At 45.0% G+C, this 14,839-nt stretch overlaps 1 protein-coding gene across 11 annotated transcripts in view; it reads left to right on the top strand.

The window, feature by feature from the left end:
* The window catches only part of LOC118913770 (melanocortin-2 receptor accessory protein 2), a 38,003-nt gene that overhangs the window by 18,674 nt on the left and 4,490 nt on the right, over positions 1-14,839 (top strand). For 6 of the 11 annotated variants that reach the window (XM_057489369.1, XM_057489370.1, XM_057489367.1 and 3 more), the window contains one exon: positions 10,250-10,349. In XM_057489369.1, coding sequence (XP_057345352.1) covers positions 10,250-10,349 — 100 coding nt within the window. Of the gene's footprint in view, positions 1-4,248; positions 4,266-5,246; positions 5,381-8,543; positions 8,679-10,249; positions 10,350-14,839 lie in introns of those variants that run through there. The other 5 variants (XM_036888005.2, XM_036888001.2, XM_036888002.2 and 2 more) reach the window with 4 other exon arrangements.

The following is a 14,839-nucleotide window of genomic DNA, read 5'->3' as shown; positions in this document are numbered from 1 at the left end:
CAAATAAGGCTGATTGCTCAGGGATGGTATTACATGCATCACAAAGAACTGGAAAGGTTCCCTTAGTGGGGGAATGTGATTCAATATCATTTTCAAATTGAGATTTTTGAAAAAAGTACTGATGATTCCAGCTCTTCCAAACTGTATGAATATTTGGGCCATCAAAAATGTGTACAAAAATACAATCTGGAGCTATTATTTGAAGAGCCTTCTTCTGTAGCACACAGTCAGCAGCATCCTTTCAGCTCTCTTGGTTTCCTGGGGCTGTGGAGAGCCGTCTGTGCACGCTCGTAAGGACAGGCGAGGACAGCCTGCAGTCATTCCTAACTCTGTGTTCCAGACATTAAGTGTGTTTCATGTCCTTGGAGTGATTAATGACTCATCACAGAGCGAGGTAGTATAATTCTGTGAAAGGTCACTCTAATTCCAGTCATAACTGAATGCTGACCAGCCAGCATGAAAAGGCATTTTTTTTTACACAGTGATCCAATTTATAAACACACACACCAGAAATAACACCATACACTGATACATGCACATATTTTTTCATAAATGCATAGAAAAGGGGCTAGAAATATATACACTAAACAGTTAACTTCTGGAAAAAGGAGCGAGATAGGGTAGGAATAAAAGGGGGCATTTGCTTTTATATAATTTTTGTTTTTTTTGTGTGGTTTAAAACAACATAAATTTATTATACCACAGTTCTGTAAGGTCCCAAGTCCGGGTGAAGTATGGCTTGACTGGTAGGAACCAGTCCATTTCACTGCTGACTGTCTGACATGGGTCATTCTCACTGAGGCCATATTTCCAGGCTGTTGTCCCCCTTCAAAGCCAACAGTGTTGGGTCTTTGAATCTCTCTGTGTCTTCTCTGAAAAGGCATATTGTTTTCTAGAGTCGACATAATTAGTAGAAACGATGCCCACTCCACATCCCATCATGGTTATTCCACATAAATATTCCAGAGATGTTTGGCTGTTTTAGAATCTACAAAAATTTTAGGCAGTTAACTGGTTTAGATTAATGGGATACATTAGGAACTACAAAAGAGATTACAATTGGACATGCAAATATGGCAAAGGACATGCTTTTGTCCTTCGGTATATCCTGGGCACTGCCCCTCTGCCCTCTCTTGGCATCCATGATCCCTCACACCCACTTACTGCTCCCTTGCAAAGAGGGTTTTCTATTTCTTTCAGTTTTATCGAGGTATAATTGACAAATAAAATTGTCATGTATTTGAAGTGTGCTAAATGATGGTTTGATGTATTACACATTGGGAAAGGGTCGCCCCCACTGAGTTAATTCACCCATTCATCACCTCAGATAGTTCTCTTTATTTAAGTTCTATTCTCTTGCAGATTTCAATTACACAGTACAGTTGCCCGTATTTTAATTTTTTTTTGTCATTAAGTTTTATGAGTTCCCTTATATTTTGGATATTAACCCCTTATCAGATATATGGTTTGCAAATATTTTCTCCCTTTCCATCAGTTGCCTTTTCATTTTGTTGATGGTGTGTTTGGCTGTGCAGGAGCTTTTTAGTTTGATGTCACCCTATTTGTCTAGTTTTGCTTTTGTTGCCTTTGCTTTTTTTTTTTTTTGACATTATTACTCTACAATTACATGATGAACATTATGTTTACTAGACTACCCCCATCACTAAGTTCCCCCCACATTCCCCATTGCGGTCACTGTCCATCAGCAAAGTAAGATGTTGTAGAATAATCACTTGTCTTCTCTGTGTTGTACAGCCCTCCCCATGACCCCCCAAATTATACATGCTAATCGTAATGCCCCCTTTCTTCCCCCACTCCTCCCTTATCCCTCTCTTCCCACTCATCCTCCCCAGTCCCTTTCCCTTTGGTAACTGTTAGTCCATTCTTGGGTTCTGTGATTCTGCTGCTGTTTTGTTCCTTCAGTTTTCTCTTTGTTCTTATATTCCACATATGAGTGAAATCGTTTGGTACTTGTCTTTCTCCGCCTGGCTTATTTCACTAAGCATAATACCCTCTTGCTCCATCCATATTGTTGCAAATGGTAGGATTTGTTTTCTTCTTATGGCTGAATAATATTCCATTGTGTAATGTACCACATCTTCTTTATCCATTCATATACTGATGGACACTTAGGTTGCTTCCATTTCTTGGCTATTTTGAATAGTGCTGTGATAAACATAGGGGTGCATTTTTCTTTTTCAAACTGGGCTGCTGTGTTCTTAGGGTAAATTCCTAGGAGTGGAATTCCTGGGTCAAATGGTATTTCTATTTCTATTTTGAGTTCTTTGAGGAACCTCCATACTGCTTTCCACAATGGTTGAACTAGTTTACATTCCCACCAGCAGTGTGGGAGGGTTCCCCTTTCTCCACATCCTCGCCAACATTTGTTGTTGTTTGTCTTTTGGATGGTGGCGATCCTTACTGATGTGAGTGATATCTCATTGTGGTTTTAATTTGCATTTCTCTGATGACTAGTGATGTGGAGCATCTTTTCATGTGTCTGTTCCCATCTGTATTTCTTCTTTGGAGAACTGTCTGTACAGCTGCTCTGACCATTTTTTAATTGGATTATTTGCTTTTTTCTTGTTGAGGTGCATGAGCTCTTTATATATTTGGATGTCAACCCTTTATCAGGTCTGTCATTTATGAATATATTCTCCCATACTGTAGGATGCCTTTTTGTTCTATTGATGGTGTCCTTTGCTGTACAGAAGCTTTTCAGTTTGATGTAGTCCCACTTGTTCATTTTTGCTTTTGTTTTCCTTGCCTGGGGAGATATGTTCACGAAGAAGTCACTCATGTTTATTTCCAAGAGTTTTTTTCCTATGTTTTTTTTCTAGGAGTTTTATGGTTTCATGACTTACATTCAAGTCTTTGATCCATTTGAATTTACTTTTATCTGTGGGGTTAGACAATGATCCAGTTTCATTCTCTTACATGTAGCTGTCCATTTTTGCCAACACCAGCTGTGGAAGAGGCTGTCATTTCCCCATTGTATGTCCATGGCTCCTTTATCATATATTAATAGACCATATATGTTTGGGTTAATATCTGGACTGTCTATTCTGTTCCACTGGTCTGTGGGTCTGTTCTTGTGCCAGTAGCAAATTGTGTTGCTTACTGTGGCTTTGTAGTAGAGCCTAAAGTTGGGAAGCAAGATCCTCCCTGCTTTATTCTTCCTTCTCAGGATTGCTTCGGCTATTCAGGGTCTTTTGTAGTTCCATATGAATTTTAAAACTATTTGTTCCAGTTCATTGAAGAATGCTGTTGTTATTTTGATAGGCATTGCATTGAATCTGTAGATTGCTTTAGGCAGTATGGTCATTTTGACAATATTAATTCTTCCTAGCCAGGAGCATGGGATGAGTTTCCATTTGTTAGTGTCCTCTTTAATTTCTCTTAAGAGTGTCTTGTCATTTTTACGGTATAGGTCTTTCACTTTCTTGGTTAGGTTTATTCCTAGGTATTTTATTCTTTTTGATGCAATTGTGAATGGAATTGTTTTCATGATTTCTCTTTCTGCTAGTTCATCGTTAGTGTTGTTGCCTTTGCTTTTCGCGTCAAATCCAAAAAATCATTACCAAGACCGATGTCAAGGAGCTTACCAACCCTATCCTATGACCATTATTTTGAATGTTCAGTCAGGTAAATCGCCTATATCCATTTCTAGAGATATGTCTTGTTCTTTTGTTTGCAACATATTCCTCTGTTTCTTCATTTTCCTTGACTCTTGTTGGTTTCTGGGCATTAGTTAAAACAGCCGCCTCTCCCGCTTGCATCAGAGTGGACTTGTGTAGGAGATGGATCTTGCTTTTCAGTGCAGCCCAGCCCCTAGTCGTCTCTCAAGCTTCTGTGATTGTCCAAGCAACCTTCTTTGTTCTTAGTGGCTCCCAGTAGCTGAGGGTGTATTGAGACCTATCTGTGTCCCTCAGGGGAGGACTGTGGTCATCAGCCATAACAAATGCAGTCCGATTAGAGGCCAGACCCTCAGGCAGCAGCTGGGAAAGCATGTGCTAAACCCCTTCCAGGGAGATACTGTGAGATGAGTGTTTTTACATGCTGCCTCTATTCTCTGCCCAGGGTGTAGCCACGGAAAGGTGCTGCTGTGCTTATGAAGAACTGCTTTTTGTTTACTGTAGTCGGGTGGGACTGGAACTTGTAAGCCCCGTTGGCTCTCGGGGTCAGGAGGTCAGGAGCCTGGGCAGCAGCTACAGGAGCCGTGGTGCCAGCCCTGAGTACAGTGTCCTTACAGGGAGAAGATACCGGTAACGGGGTTTATTATTAGAGTGGGCTGGAGGGAGAAGGCCGGGCAGCGTCTGTGGATGCCCTGGCCCTGTGGAGGAGCACAGCCCTGATGGCTGCAAAATTAGAAGCCCGGCCTTCAAGCAGCATCTTTTAAAGTCTGTGGATAAAGCCCTTTGAGGGGAACACAGGAGGTGGGTGTTCCTGCCCGCCCCCCTGCACTGAGCCCTGCAGGGGTAGCCATGAGGTGGGCTTTTGTACCCATTAAGAACTGCTTTTTTGTTTGCTTAGTCTTGGGTTCTCATGGACACAAATCCTGTTGGCTTTCAGAGCTAGATGTTTGGGGGTCCATCCCTCCAGGGGGAATCTTAAAAATGGGGCTCTAGATGTGTGGTCCGAACCCTTTCCTCCTGGGGGGAAGCGGGGAGCTGGGAATTCCCTCCCAACACTGCGTTGCTGTGCCGGGGGTGGAACTGACGGTGAGAGAGCCACTCAGTCTTTCTTACTGGCCTGATGTGGATACTTCCCCATTTGCCCGATGTGTAGGAGTCACCCCGCTGGATCATGTGATTCTTTCAGAAGGAGTCATGCCATATTTACCTGTGTCTTCAGCGTGTCCAAGGGAGGAGGGGCGCTCAGGAACCTCCTGACTCCCTAGCTCGGTCAGCTCCTCGTTCCAGCTCATTAAGTAGCTGAGCCTTGGTCCCCACCTCCCCGTCGCAGGAGGGAGGGGAGACCCGGCTTCCCCTGCGGACGCCGGGGGCCCTGGTGCCACTGTCTGCAATGGCAGCGGCAGGGCCTCTGCTGTGCGGCTCTGCGGGCCCCACCTCCGGGGCTCCGGCAGCGCGGCTGTAACGGGCTTCGGAGTTACTCATTTCCCGGACCAATGGCTTTTTATATTTGGTTCTGAAAAAATCATTAACTAAGTCACATATCTTTACTCTTGAAGTGAACAGTAATAATTAAATACCTTCTCTCATTCCTTTTTTATATCTGTTCATTAGTTCTTTGTGGAAATAAAGTGAGCACATGGAATCCATTGGGATATGCTGTCATTGATTATTTCATGGAAGGGTGTAAAATCATCCTCAACTTATTTTAATTCTTTCATCTGCTGCTTTTCTGGGACAACCATTAGGTAAGGTCACTTGCTTGTTAAGAACTTCATTGGAAACCAGAATGACCAGGCAAACCGCCATACATTTCCCTGTAATATGGGCTTTTACAGCTTGGTGATACAAATTTTATTTTTATGTCAGTTTGTTCTTATCTACCTCCCTTAGTTTAAGTGGCAAAAAAGACAGGCTACTGCAGTAATTTTTATTGGTACATTTCCAGAGATTATTGAAAATCTTCTTTGAGCCTATTACATTCTGGAAATTATCATAGCATGAAAAAAATCCTGCAAAATGTAGGCAAAGCATGACACATTACATACTTACTTTACCTACTCTACTATTAATCAGGTGTGCTTTTAGTTTTAATATTCACATCAGGAGAAAATGCCTGGGTGAGTCCTTACTGTTCTAATATAAGAGGTCTGATTAAAGTAAAGACCCCAGGTTCACAAGCCTGACAAGATATGAGACACAGAGAAAGTAAAAAGCATGCCACCTCCCAAAAAAACCCTAGACATGCAGGAATATAAAAAAGATTATGTCAGCTGTCAGACTCTGCATACTAGTATAGTCGCTTCCATTTAAAAATGCTATGATTCTGACCTTCAAGTGTGTCTCTTTGTTTTGTCTATCCAAATTCAAAGCCAGTTAGTTGCAGGTTCAAAAGAAGAGAAGGATGATATTTCAAGGGGAGCATTTCTTGAGGATAGGAATGACCATAATAGTTATCTTCATTTGCTTTGCCTGGGTTGGATAATACTAGGCAACCATAGCTACGTCTTTTGTTAGCCTAAGTTCTTCTGCCAGCTGAAGTCAAGAGTCCCAACCTTCAAGGAGGAACAACTTTTGGTGGTCATTGTGAATTCTTTTGCCCTCAGTTTGGACTCTGGTATTAAACCTTATCATGTATCAGAAGTGGACATATAACTGACCCCCAGTTGGTACCAGCAGAATGCACATTCATTCATTCATTGTTTCAGCACATATTTGTTGAGTGCCTGTTATGCACGGAACTATTCTAAGCACTGGAGGTACAACAGTGAACAGAAAAGACAAAAAGATCTCCTCTTATGGATCTTGCCTTCTAGTGGGAGAGATAGACAATAAATAAATAAACAAACTGTGCTAGATGGTGATAAAAAAAAGAGAAGGGAAAGGAGATGTGGGGTGCAGAGGTGAAAGTATAGAGAGTAGCCATGGAAGGCCTTACTGAGAAGAGAAATCTGAAAACAGATCTGAAGGAAGTGAGAGATGGAGCCATACGGTATCAGGAAAAACATTTCAGGAAATGCTCCATGGCAAGAGTGAAATGGAACACGCAGGAGCACAGAGGCCAGCATGGTGCCGGGGGAATGACTGAAAGGCAGGGTGGCAGGGGAGATGGAGTCGGGCAATGGGGAGGAGGGTTTTGGGACCTTACTGGTCATTATGGGGATTCCAGCTTTTTCCCTAAGAAGTCATCTGAAGGTTTGAGGAAGAGGAGAGGCATCTGGCTTAGGTGTCAATAAGACCACTCTGCAGTTGAGGAAAGAAAGGGGTGAGACTGGAGACATAAGACCAGTCCCAGGACTGTTATAATGGTTCAGTCAGCTGGAGATGGTGGGGCAGGGGAGTGGTGAGAAATGCGTAAAACGCATTAAAAGTGGTGTTGGTGGGAGTGAAAGGCTGATGGGATTGGCTCAAGAGAAAAATGAGAGGAAAGGAATTGGAAACAGTATGTACTAGACAAATCTCAAAATAATTTTGCTATAAAGGGAAGGAAGAAAACGGGACATTTATGAAGGGCTTGGCTGGGTGAGACAGAGTTTTCTTAAAAGAAGTAGAAGCAAAAGCCTATGAGCCAACGAGTGGACACTTACGGTCACTGGCTGCTGCTCTGAGGGAAGGCTGAAGGTGCATCCCCTTACCCTGAGCCGTCAGTGATGGCCACACTCCATGCTGTTTTCACACGCCGACATGCAGATGATACCAGACGCATACATGGATGAAGAAGCCGGGTCATCAAGGAGGGCCGCGGAGCTGGGGCTTGTGAAGGCTTGGAGGAAGGTGTATCATGGGGAGTGAGGTAGAAACGGGTGCAGCAGCCTCCCTGGTGGCCCCTGGCCAGGTATTTATACCACAAAGCTGAGCCGGACACATCAGGAACTTGACGCATCTGGAACCAAGAGGTGTGAGGACAGTGCTGACTCTGGTCCTGAGCCTGTCTTTCTAATTAAGTATTAGCCCTTGTTTTTCACACACCCATGAAAGGGAAAGGGGACACTGTATCCTCCGGAGGTGGGAAGGAGGGGACCGGGATGGGGCAGTTGGTCCTGTTAGAGCGGAAGAACATGCCAGTGAACACCGTAGTGTCACCATTTAGCTCCCGTTTCATTCCGTCCGTCACAGGTCAGGGTCAGGGAAAGTGACATTATGAAGTGTTCCATTTGGCGTTGCCCTGGGCACTTTGCCCCAGCCCTGTATTGCAGTGGTCTCTAAGTAGCTCAGTTTCTAGACAGGACAAAAGTGGCTGCTCGGCTCTGTGAGAAGCTCCTTTGGGGATTCCCGTGGCTCCCTTAACCCCTGGCCTGCCTGGAGCCGCGCTCTCTGCACACTCCCACTCTTCTTCCAGGAAGAGGCTTTGGGGAAGGCCGGGACTCTGCCGTCTCTGTTTTACTGCACTGCCCATGCCTATGAGACCTGGCGTAGGAATCAGACTTCCAGAGGATTTGGGTATTCTGGGACGAGATGAAGGTCTCTGATGTCCCCTGAAAGTGGCTCAGGGGAAGAAAGTGGCCTGGGGTCAGGTCACATGTCAGACAGTGAGGTAGAGGAAAAAGCATGAAAATAATTTGAGGGAGCGGTATTTCGTTTGCAGGGAGCATGAATAAACAGAGTCATTTAAAGCACATTGTGACAGCAAACGTGGATGCCGCGTTATCGAGGGAACATTTGCAAAGGTTGGTGGCGCACGGGGATCCACACCTTCTAACCACAGCCCTCTTTCTCCCCACTGTGCTCCCCCAGGACCTCATGGGAGGGCTGCGACCCTTCTGCGCCCCACATTATCGCTGCTTTTTGATGGGCTCCCTGGGCACTGGAAGAGTGGGGGGGCAGGGCCAGGCTGGGGGAAGGGCCCCCTCACCCCCTTCGGCTTGCCCTGGGCCAGGGAGCGGGAGGACTGGTGCGGATCCGGTCCCCATTTGCCATGAGAGTCAGCAGGATTGAATTCTCAGTTGAGGACTGAAACGCACGCTGCATGTCCTTTCGGAATGTGCTGAGCCATGCGGGCGGCTGGGGAAGCGCCGCATTCGGAGCCGTCGTGGTCTGTGCGCTGTGGTCCGTGCCCGTCGCTGGGGTGTCGTCACATGTTAGTTGTCACATGTTAGTTGCGCTTGCGTGCAAGTGTCTCTGGGTACTTGTCATTTTTAGGCCTTATTTCTATTACATTATAAGTTTTAGGCCTTATTTCTATTACATTATAAGGCAAGCTCTACGATTTCTATTCTTTGGCACTCTTGGCCCCGGGAATGATACATTAGTTTTGTATCCAGAGTGCTGAAGACATACTGTTGAATACATGTTTTTAACATCTAGGCAATAGTTTATGTAGAATGAAAGCATGAATTATGCAGAGTAAATTGCTGATTTGATTTTTCACTTAAGGAAAAAATCTTATATACATACAATTTAATTAGAATAATGCTTTGCATTTAAGTTCCAATCATTTTTTATTTAAAAATTGCTATGCATCCTCCCTGTATTCCCTCCCATATAGGTAAATTTAGAATGTACTAGAAGATGTAAAATAATCAAACTCTGTTACCTCCCTCAGATCTGAGATGCTGTTGTATATGTGCCAGACTCTGTAAACAGTCCTTGTCATCCCAGAGACCTATACTTGGGACTGTTCCCTTGGGAGGATAAAGGAAGCACCCATGTAGGGAAGCACAGACAGGAGTTACGGGAGGGAGCACTTCAGTGGGGCACCGCACCCAGGCGCTGAGAAGGAGACGGCACAAGGAATGGGTCTTCAAGAATGGACAGACTTTCATTAGCCCTAGTTTGGGAAAAGTTGTTCCAGCCAAGTGAAGATAAGCACCCTGGAAAGGTGTGGGTGTTCGGAAGCTGTGGCCGAGAGTCATGGTAAATACAGGGACACATGTCCTCTAGTCTGACGGGAAACCTGGGTTTCACAGCAGGGGTAAGCCAGGGGCAGATGATGATACTGTTAGTGATAGCTAGCAAACGTGGGGTGCCATGTTCTCAGACGTGAGTGCTAATACATATGGAATCTCTTTTCACCTGGAAAAGGTCAGTATATTTTTGTTGGAGAGTTTTTCATAAAAGAGCAATATTGTCAGAGCTACATTAAAGTCAGATCATACAGAGGAAGCACAGGGGGAGAGGAGACAGGGAGAGTACTCCAGAGGCCATCTGTAGGTTTCTGCAGAAGTAATGAAGATCTGGGAGCATATGTGGAAATACAAAACTGGGTTAGTTTGAACCAGGGTTAATTTTAATCTTCATATTGCAAAACAACCAAAGACATAAGTTTTTGTTTGCTTATGGCTTGCAAAATGTCTTCTAACTAAAGACACTTCAGTGGAGTCGTAAGCACCTACATGGTCTGCATCCTGTCTTAGGTTCCTTCACTGGGCTATGAAAACCAAGAACCAATAATGCCAAAGCCTCTTACTGTTCCTGGAGTGGAAACCCAGAGCGACTCAGACTCTTCGTTCTCCCTCATCCCCTGCGTCTTATCTGTTCCCGGCTGACTGATGGTCAAGATCACCTTATCAGATTGTTGGCTTCCTCTCTCACCTCATGGACCAAAAAACCCATATTCCTTGAATGTTCAAGTTTTAAGCAGCTGTGAAATTCTAATCACGGTACTAACTGTCTTGCAGATTCCATTGTGATTGGATTTTGGGTTGGTCTCGCAGTCTTCGTAATCTTCATGTTTTTTGTGCTGACCTTGCTGACCAAGACAGGAGCCCCACGCCAAGAGTAAGTCTGGGCTGCTCCAGGGTCTGTTAAGCTCCATGGGAAACTGGTGAAATGGAAACAGTGTCCAGGCCTGGGGTTGCTTCCAGTGGGTGGAGAAAAGCTGCTTATGGATTCGCTGCTGGACCCAGGCACCTTTGGGTGGGACCACCTTCCTCCTGGTACTTGGATTCCTGCTTCCACTTCCCAAGTGTCCCCTTATGAACCTGAGTTCCTTGGTCCTTTCCTAGGGTCTTAATGCTGATCCAGGCCTGATTTTTATTTTGAAATGTTTATTAATTAGGATGTATATTCTCCTTACTCCCAGAAGAATTTAGTTGACTCACCAGACCAAAAACAATGAAAAAGACAACAGCAAAATAGGATGAAAACCAGTTTTAAAAACCCTTTCAGGGAGCAGAAATCGTTACTAGGTACTCAGTTGAATTGATGATGGACAATGAACACTGACTTCAACATTTAGTTTCCTCAAAGTAGGATAGAAAGGAAAATGCCAGGGAGTATATAGTCCTGATGGCAGAATGGAAAACACTTGTGTAGAGCTTTGGATTTATGGAGGAAGTTATTACATGGGTGCTTAAAGAACACTGAGTAACATCAGAAGGTTTTTGTTTGGTTATGGCTTGCAAAAAGCTCAGACATGTTTTACGGGATTTCTTTTTATCCCAACTCTTAACAAAGAGGGGTAAAAATAACAAATGTTGACTGTCCTATCCGTCAGTCCCAGCAGGCACAGATGGCACACTCAGAGTGGGTAATGAGGAGAGCTTTCGATGAAGGGACTACTCACAGTGGCGGCAGGGAGCAGGATACCCCCAGGGTAGGGCAGGGCCCGGGGCTCCAGCAGACTGACAGCAGTTACCACCCTAGGCCTGCAGGGGGCCATGAGGGCACCCCAGGCGTCCTCTGGAGAGGGCAGCTGAGAGGAGCTATAGCTTTGGGCCAGGGGAGACCGCTAGCCCAGTGTGACCGCCAGGAACAAAGCCTCGGATTACGTACCAATACCTTCCTTTCCTCCCTCCTGCCCACCACCCACCATTGCTCCCCACTGGCTGAACACAGCTGGCAGCCAGAGGCTCCATCAACAGTCACTCTCCCAGGGCACAGAATGGGGAGGGTGGAGAGCCACCTGGGAGAGTAAATGGAATAAATTGAGCCCAAATCCTCATATTTCCCATGTGGCATCTCACTTAATCCTCCCAGCTGGCAGTAGTATTTGCACTGTTCTGTCTCACCACAGTCTGTTCGGTCTGCAGCCTGCACTTGGACTCTACAAGTGCCTGGGTAAGGGAACAGCTCTGGCCATCACTTGGCTGTTTTCAGACACTAAGGTTTGGGAAAAATTTAAACACATTTTAAATGAAAGGAAAATAACCACTTTATTCAAGCCTAAGGAGACCTATGATTGAGAATCTCTTTAACAGCCACTGAAAAGCCACTAAGAAGACAAGAACTTTCCCTCTTCCCTCTCCATGTCCTCACAAACATCTGTACATGCCCTTGCTTCTGTTATGTGGGTCTAGGAAATGGGAGACGATGGTGAGGATTACAGCAGTGGTAAGAGCTGCTGGGGACATGCTTAGATGTGGTGCATTGCAGAGTGGTCGGGGCACAGTAGCTCCTTTTCCTCAGAGGGGCAGAGGGGGTCTTGCAGGGTTCTTGATACACATTTGTTTCATGTAGGATACAGAGCATTTTACAGATGTGAAAACCGCAGCCCCAAATAGAACATGACTTCATGTAATGATGAATATTATGTGTCAACTTGTCTAGGCCATGGCACCTGGATAGGTGGTCCAACATTATTCTCAATGTTTCTGTGAAGGTTCTTATTTTTTAAAGGAGATGACATTTAAGTCAGTATACCCTGAGTAAAGCAGATCATCCTCCGTAATGTGGATGGGCCTCATCCAATCAGTGGAAGGCCTTCCTGTAAACAGAATGACCTCCCTCAAAGGAATTCTCCAAAAAGGAATTCTGCCAGAACACTACCTTCAGACTTAACACTGCAGCTCTCCCCTGGGGCTCCAGCCTGCCAGCCTACCCTGCAGAATTTGAACTTGCCAGCCAACATAGTCATATGAACCAGTTCCTTAAAATAAATCTCTGTCTCTGTCTCTCACAACCCTCCCCCCCACCCCCCTCACACCCCCCTGTTAGTTATGTTCCTCTGGAGAGCCCTGACCACACATTTCCTTCACATGTCATGGGGACTCTGGGTAGCTGAGACTTGCATTTCTAGTCTTTCAATTGACAATTCCACTACTAGATGCTTTCTCTATTGATGGAAGTTCTGAATAATCTCAAAGAACAGGGGTCATTGTGGCTCTATATACTTTTAATGAAGTTAAGGAGAAGGTCTAACCTTTTTTACCTTTAAGGGATAAGCCCACATTTTAAATGTGTTTTTTTTTTTGAGTCTGATGCAGTGTAAGATATGGCATTTGGTTGCAGTTAGAAAACTGAAAGTAACAGACAGAAAAAGTACATAAATGGATCAGCTAAAAAGGCTTTTAGTTCTTAGTAAACTTGACATTTATTTGGCAGAAATTTTCTCTAAAACAGACATTATTTTTTCCATTCAGCCAACTTTAATATAAAACAACCAATTTTAAGTTTGCCTGTGATAATAAGCATGAAGAATGATAAATCATTGAGAATAATAATAAGAACCTTAAAAATGTGTTTACCATATGCCAGGGTCTACTAATCACTTTATAGGTATAATCTCACTACATCCTCACAGGAAGATGAAATAAATCCCATAAATGTTCCAACTTTACAAATGAGAAAAATGGGGCTGAATCATTTGTCTGAGATCTTACAGCAGAAAAACCGTGGAGCCAGGCCTCAGACTAAAGGCTCTTTTATTCTGAAGCTCCTGCTGTTAACCACTACATTAAATTACCTCATGACATTAATTTCAAATATCCTTCTTTTATTGACCCAAAGGTACTAGAAAGCAATCAGATCTGTTTTCTTTCTCACATACTGGACCAAGCGTCGGTCTGGAGCCGGACAATTCTAGATTTGCTTACTAAGACTTTGGGCTGGATTCTAAGCCTCTCTACCCTTGAGATTCTGCATTTGTAGAATTCCAGTAGTGTCTGTCTCCTGGGGCTATTGTAAAGATTAAATGAGCTAATGCCGTGGAGCTGCTGGCTGACACGGGGCTCACCGTGGCACCCAATGAAGGCTAGTGCACCCTTTCATTGTAGTAGAAGTCCTGGTGAGAGCTGAGGGTCTAGTTAAAGACAGGGAGAAGCAAGAGGCAGCCATCCTCCCACTGGACAGCCAGGCCCTGAGCACCCACGCTGTGTCTACACTTGCCAGAATGTTCCCCATTCTAGCCCAGTTTCACCTGGGGCGTGTGGCTCAGTGAAATGGTGAAATGATTGTTCACAGGAGACTAAGTGGAGAATCTTGGTGATGGGCAGGAAGGACTGACGTGTCTGAATTCTGACTTGTATACAGCAGGCTCTCTGGGTGGTTGGTCATGAAGAACAGTTATGCCCACAAGTGGGGTATCAGGCAGTGTCCTTTTGGAGTATGACTCCCAACACCCTGATTAAGAAAGCTGATCAATTCTGCAAGTTCAAAATGGGCTAGTGCTGATCTACCACTTAATTTTATCTTTTTCTCCATGGAGACACCTCAGGGCAGGGCTGAATGGCTCTCTAGGATCTCATCCACATGGGAAGCAAATGTGTTTCCCTTTACAAGTAGTAAGACACAAGGACGGCAGATGCCCCACCCCGTGCCCCTCTCCTTATGCCCACGCCCACAACAGACGTCACTGATCAACTGTGTTATCTTCCCTGCGTAGCCAAGACTTTGCCTCAGAGTGGTTTTCAAATCGGCACTGCAGGGGCCATCAGGAACCAGTCACAGCTTACCTGAGAGAGAACAGGTCCCTGGCTGGACCTCCATTTAACAGTGTTGGACAGCAAGAGCTGACATCTATTCAACTGTATAGAATCCATGACACCACAGTAAAATGGGCAAGCTTTTCCCTGAAGTTTTCACCTTGGAATCATATTGGCATAAGTGCTTCAATTCTGGAGTCACTGTGTACTCAGTGGCTTCTGTTAAGGGAGGGAATGTGTAATAATCCGACTAGGTTGTAAGACATTAACAGTTAAATCCTCGAATCTCAGTATAACACAGCAGATTTATCTCTTGCTCAAGCTGCATGCCTGCTGAGGGGTGGACAGAAGCTTCTCCATGTGCAGCTGCACTGTCTCCAACATCCAGCCTCCCGGGTTACTGAGACAAGCAGAAAACATGTGGAGACCCACCCACGCCTGCCCTCGGACGTGGCATCCGCCCCTCCTCTCACAGCTCATTGGCCAGAGCTGGCCACACCCTCCTGGCCACTGGGCTGGGAAGGGTGATCTGCATGCCCAGGAGAAGGGAGAACCAGATATTGGGAGCACTCGCAGAGTAAACTGCAGAGGGAGAAAGGCTATTATAAAGCTCACGTCACCGTTCTT

This window comes from Manis pentadactyla, chromosome 12 (assembly GCF_030020395.1).
Source record: "Manis pentadactyla isolate mManPen7 chromosome 12, mManPen7.hap1, whole genome shotgun sequence".
NCBI lineage: Eukaryota > Metazoa > Chordata > Mammalia > Pholidota > Manidae > Manis > Manis pentadactyla.
The sequence above is the reverse complement of the archived record's forward strand: the minus strand, read 5'-3'. Positions and strand labels throughout refer to the sequence as shown.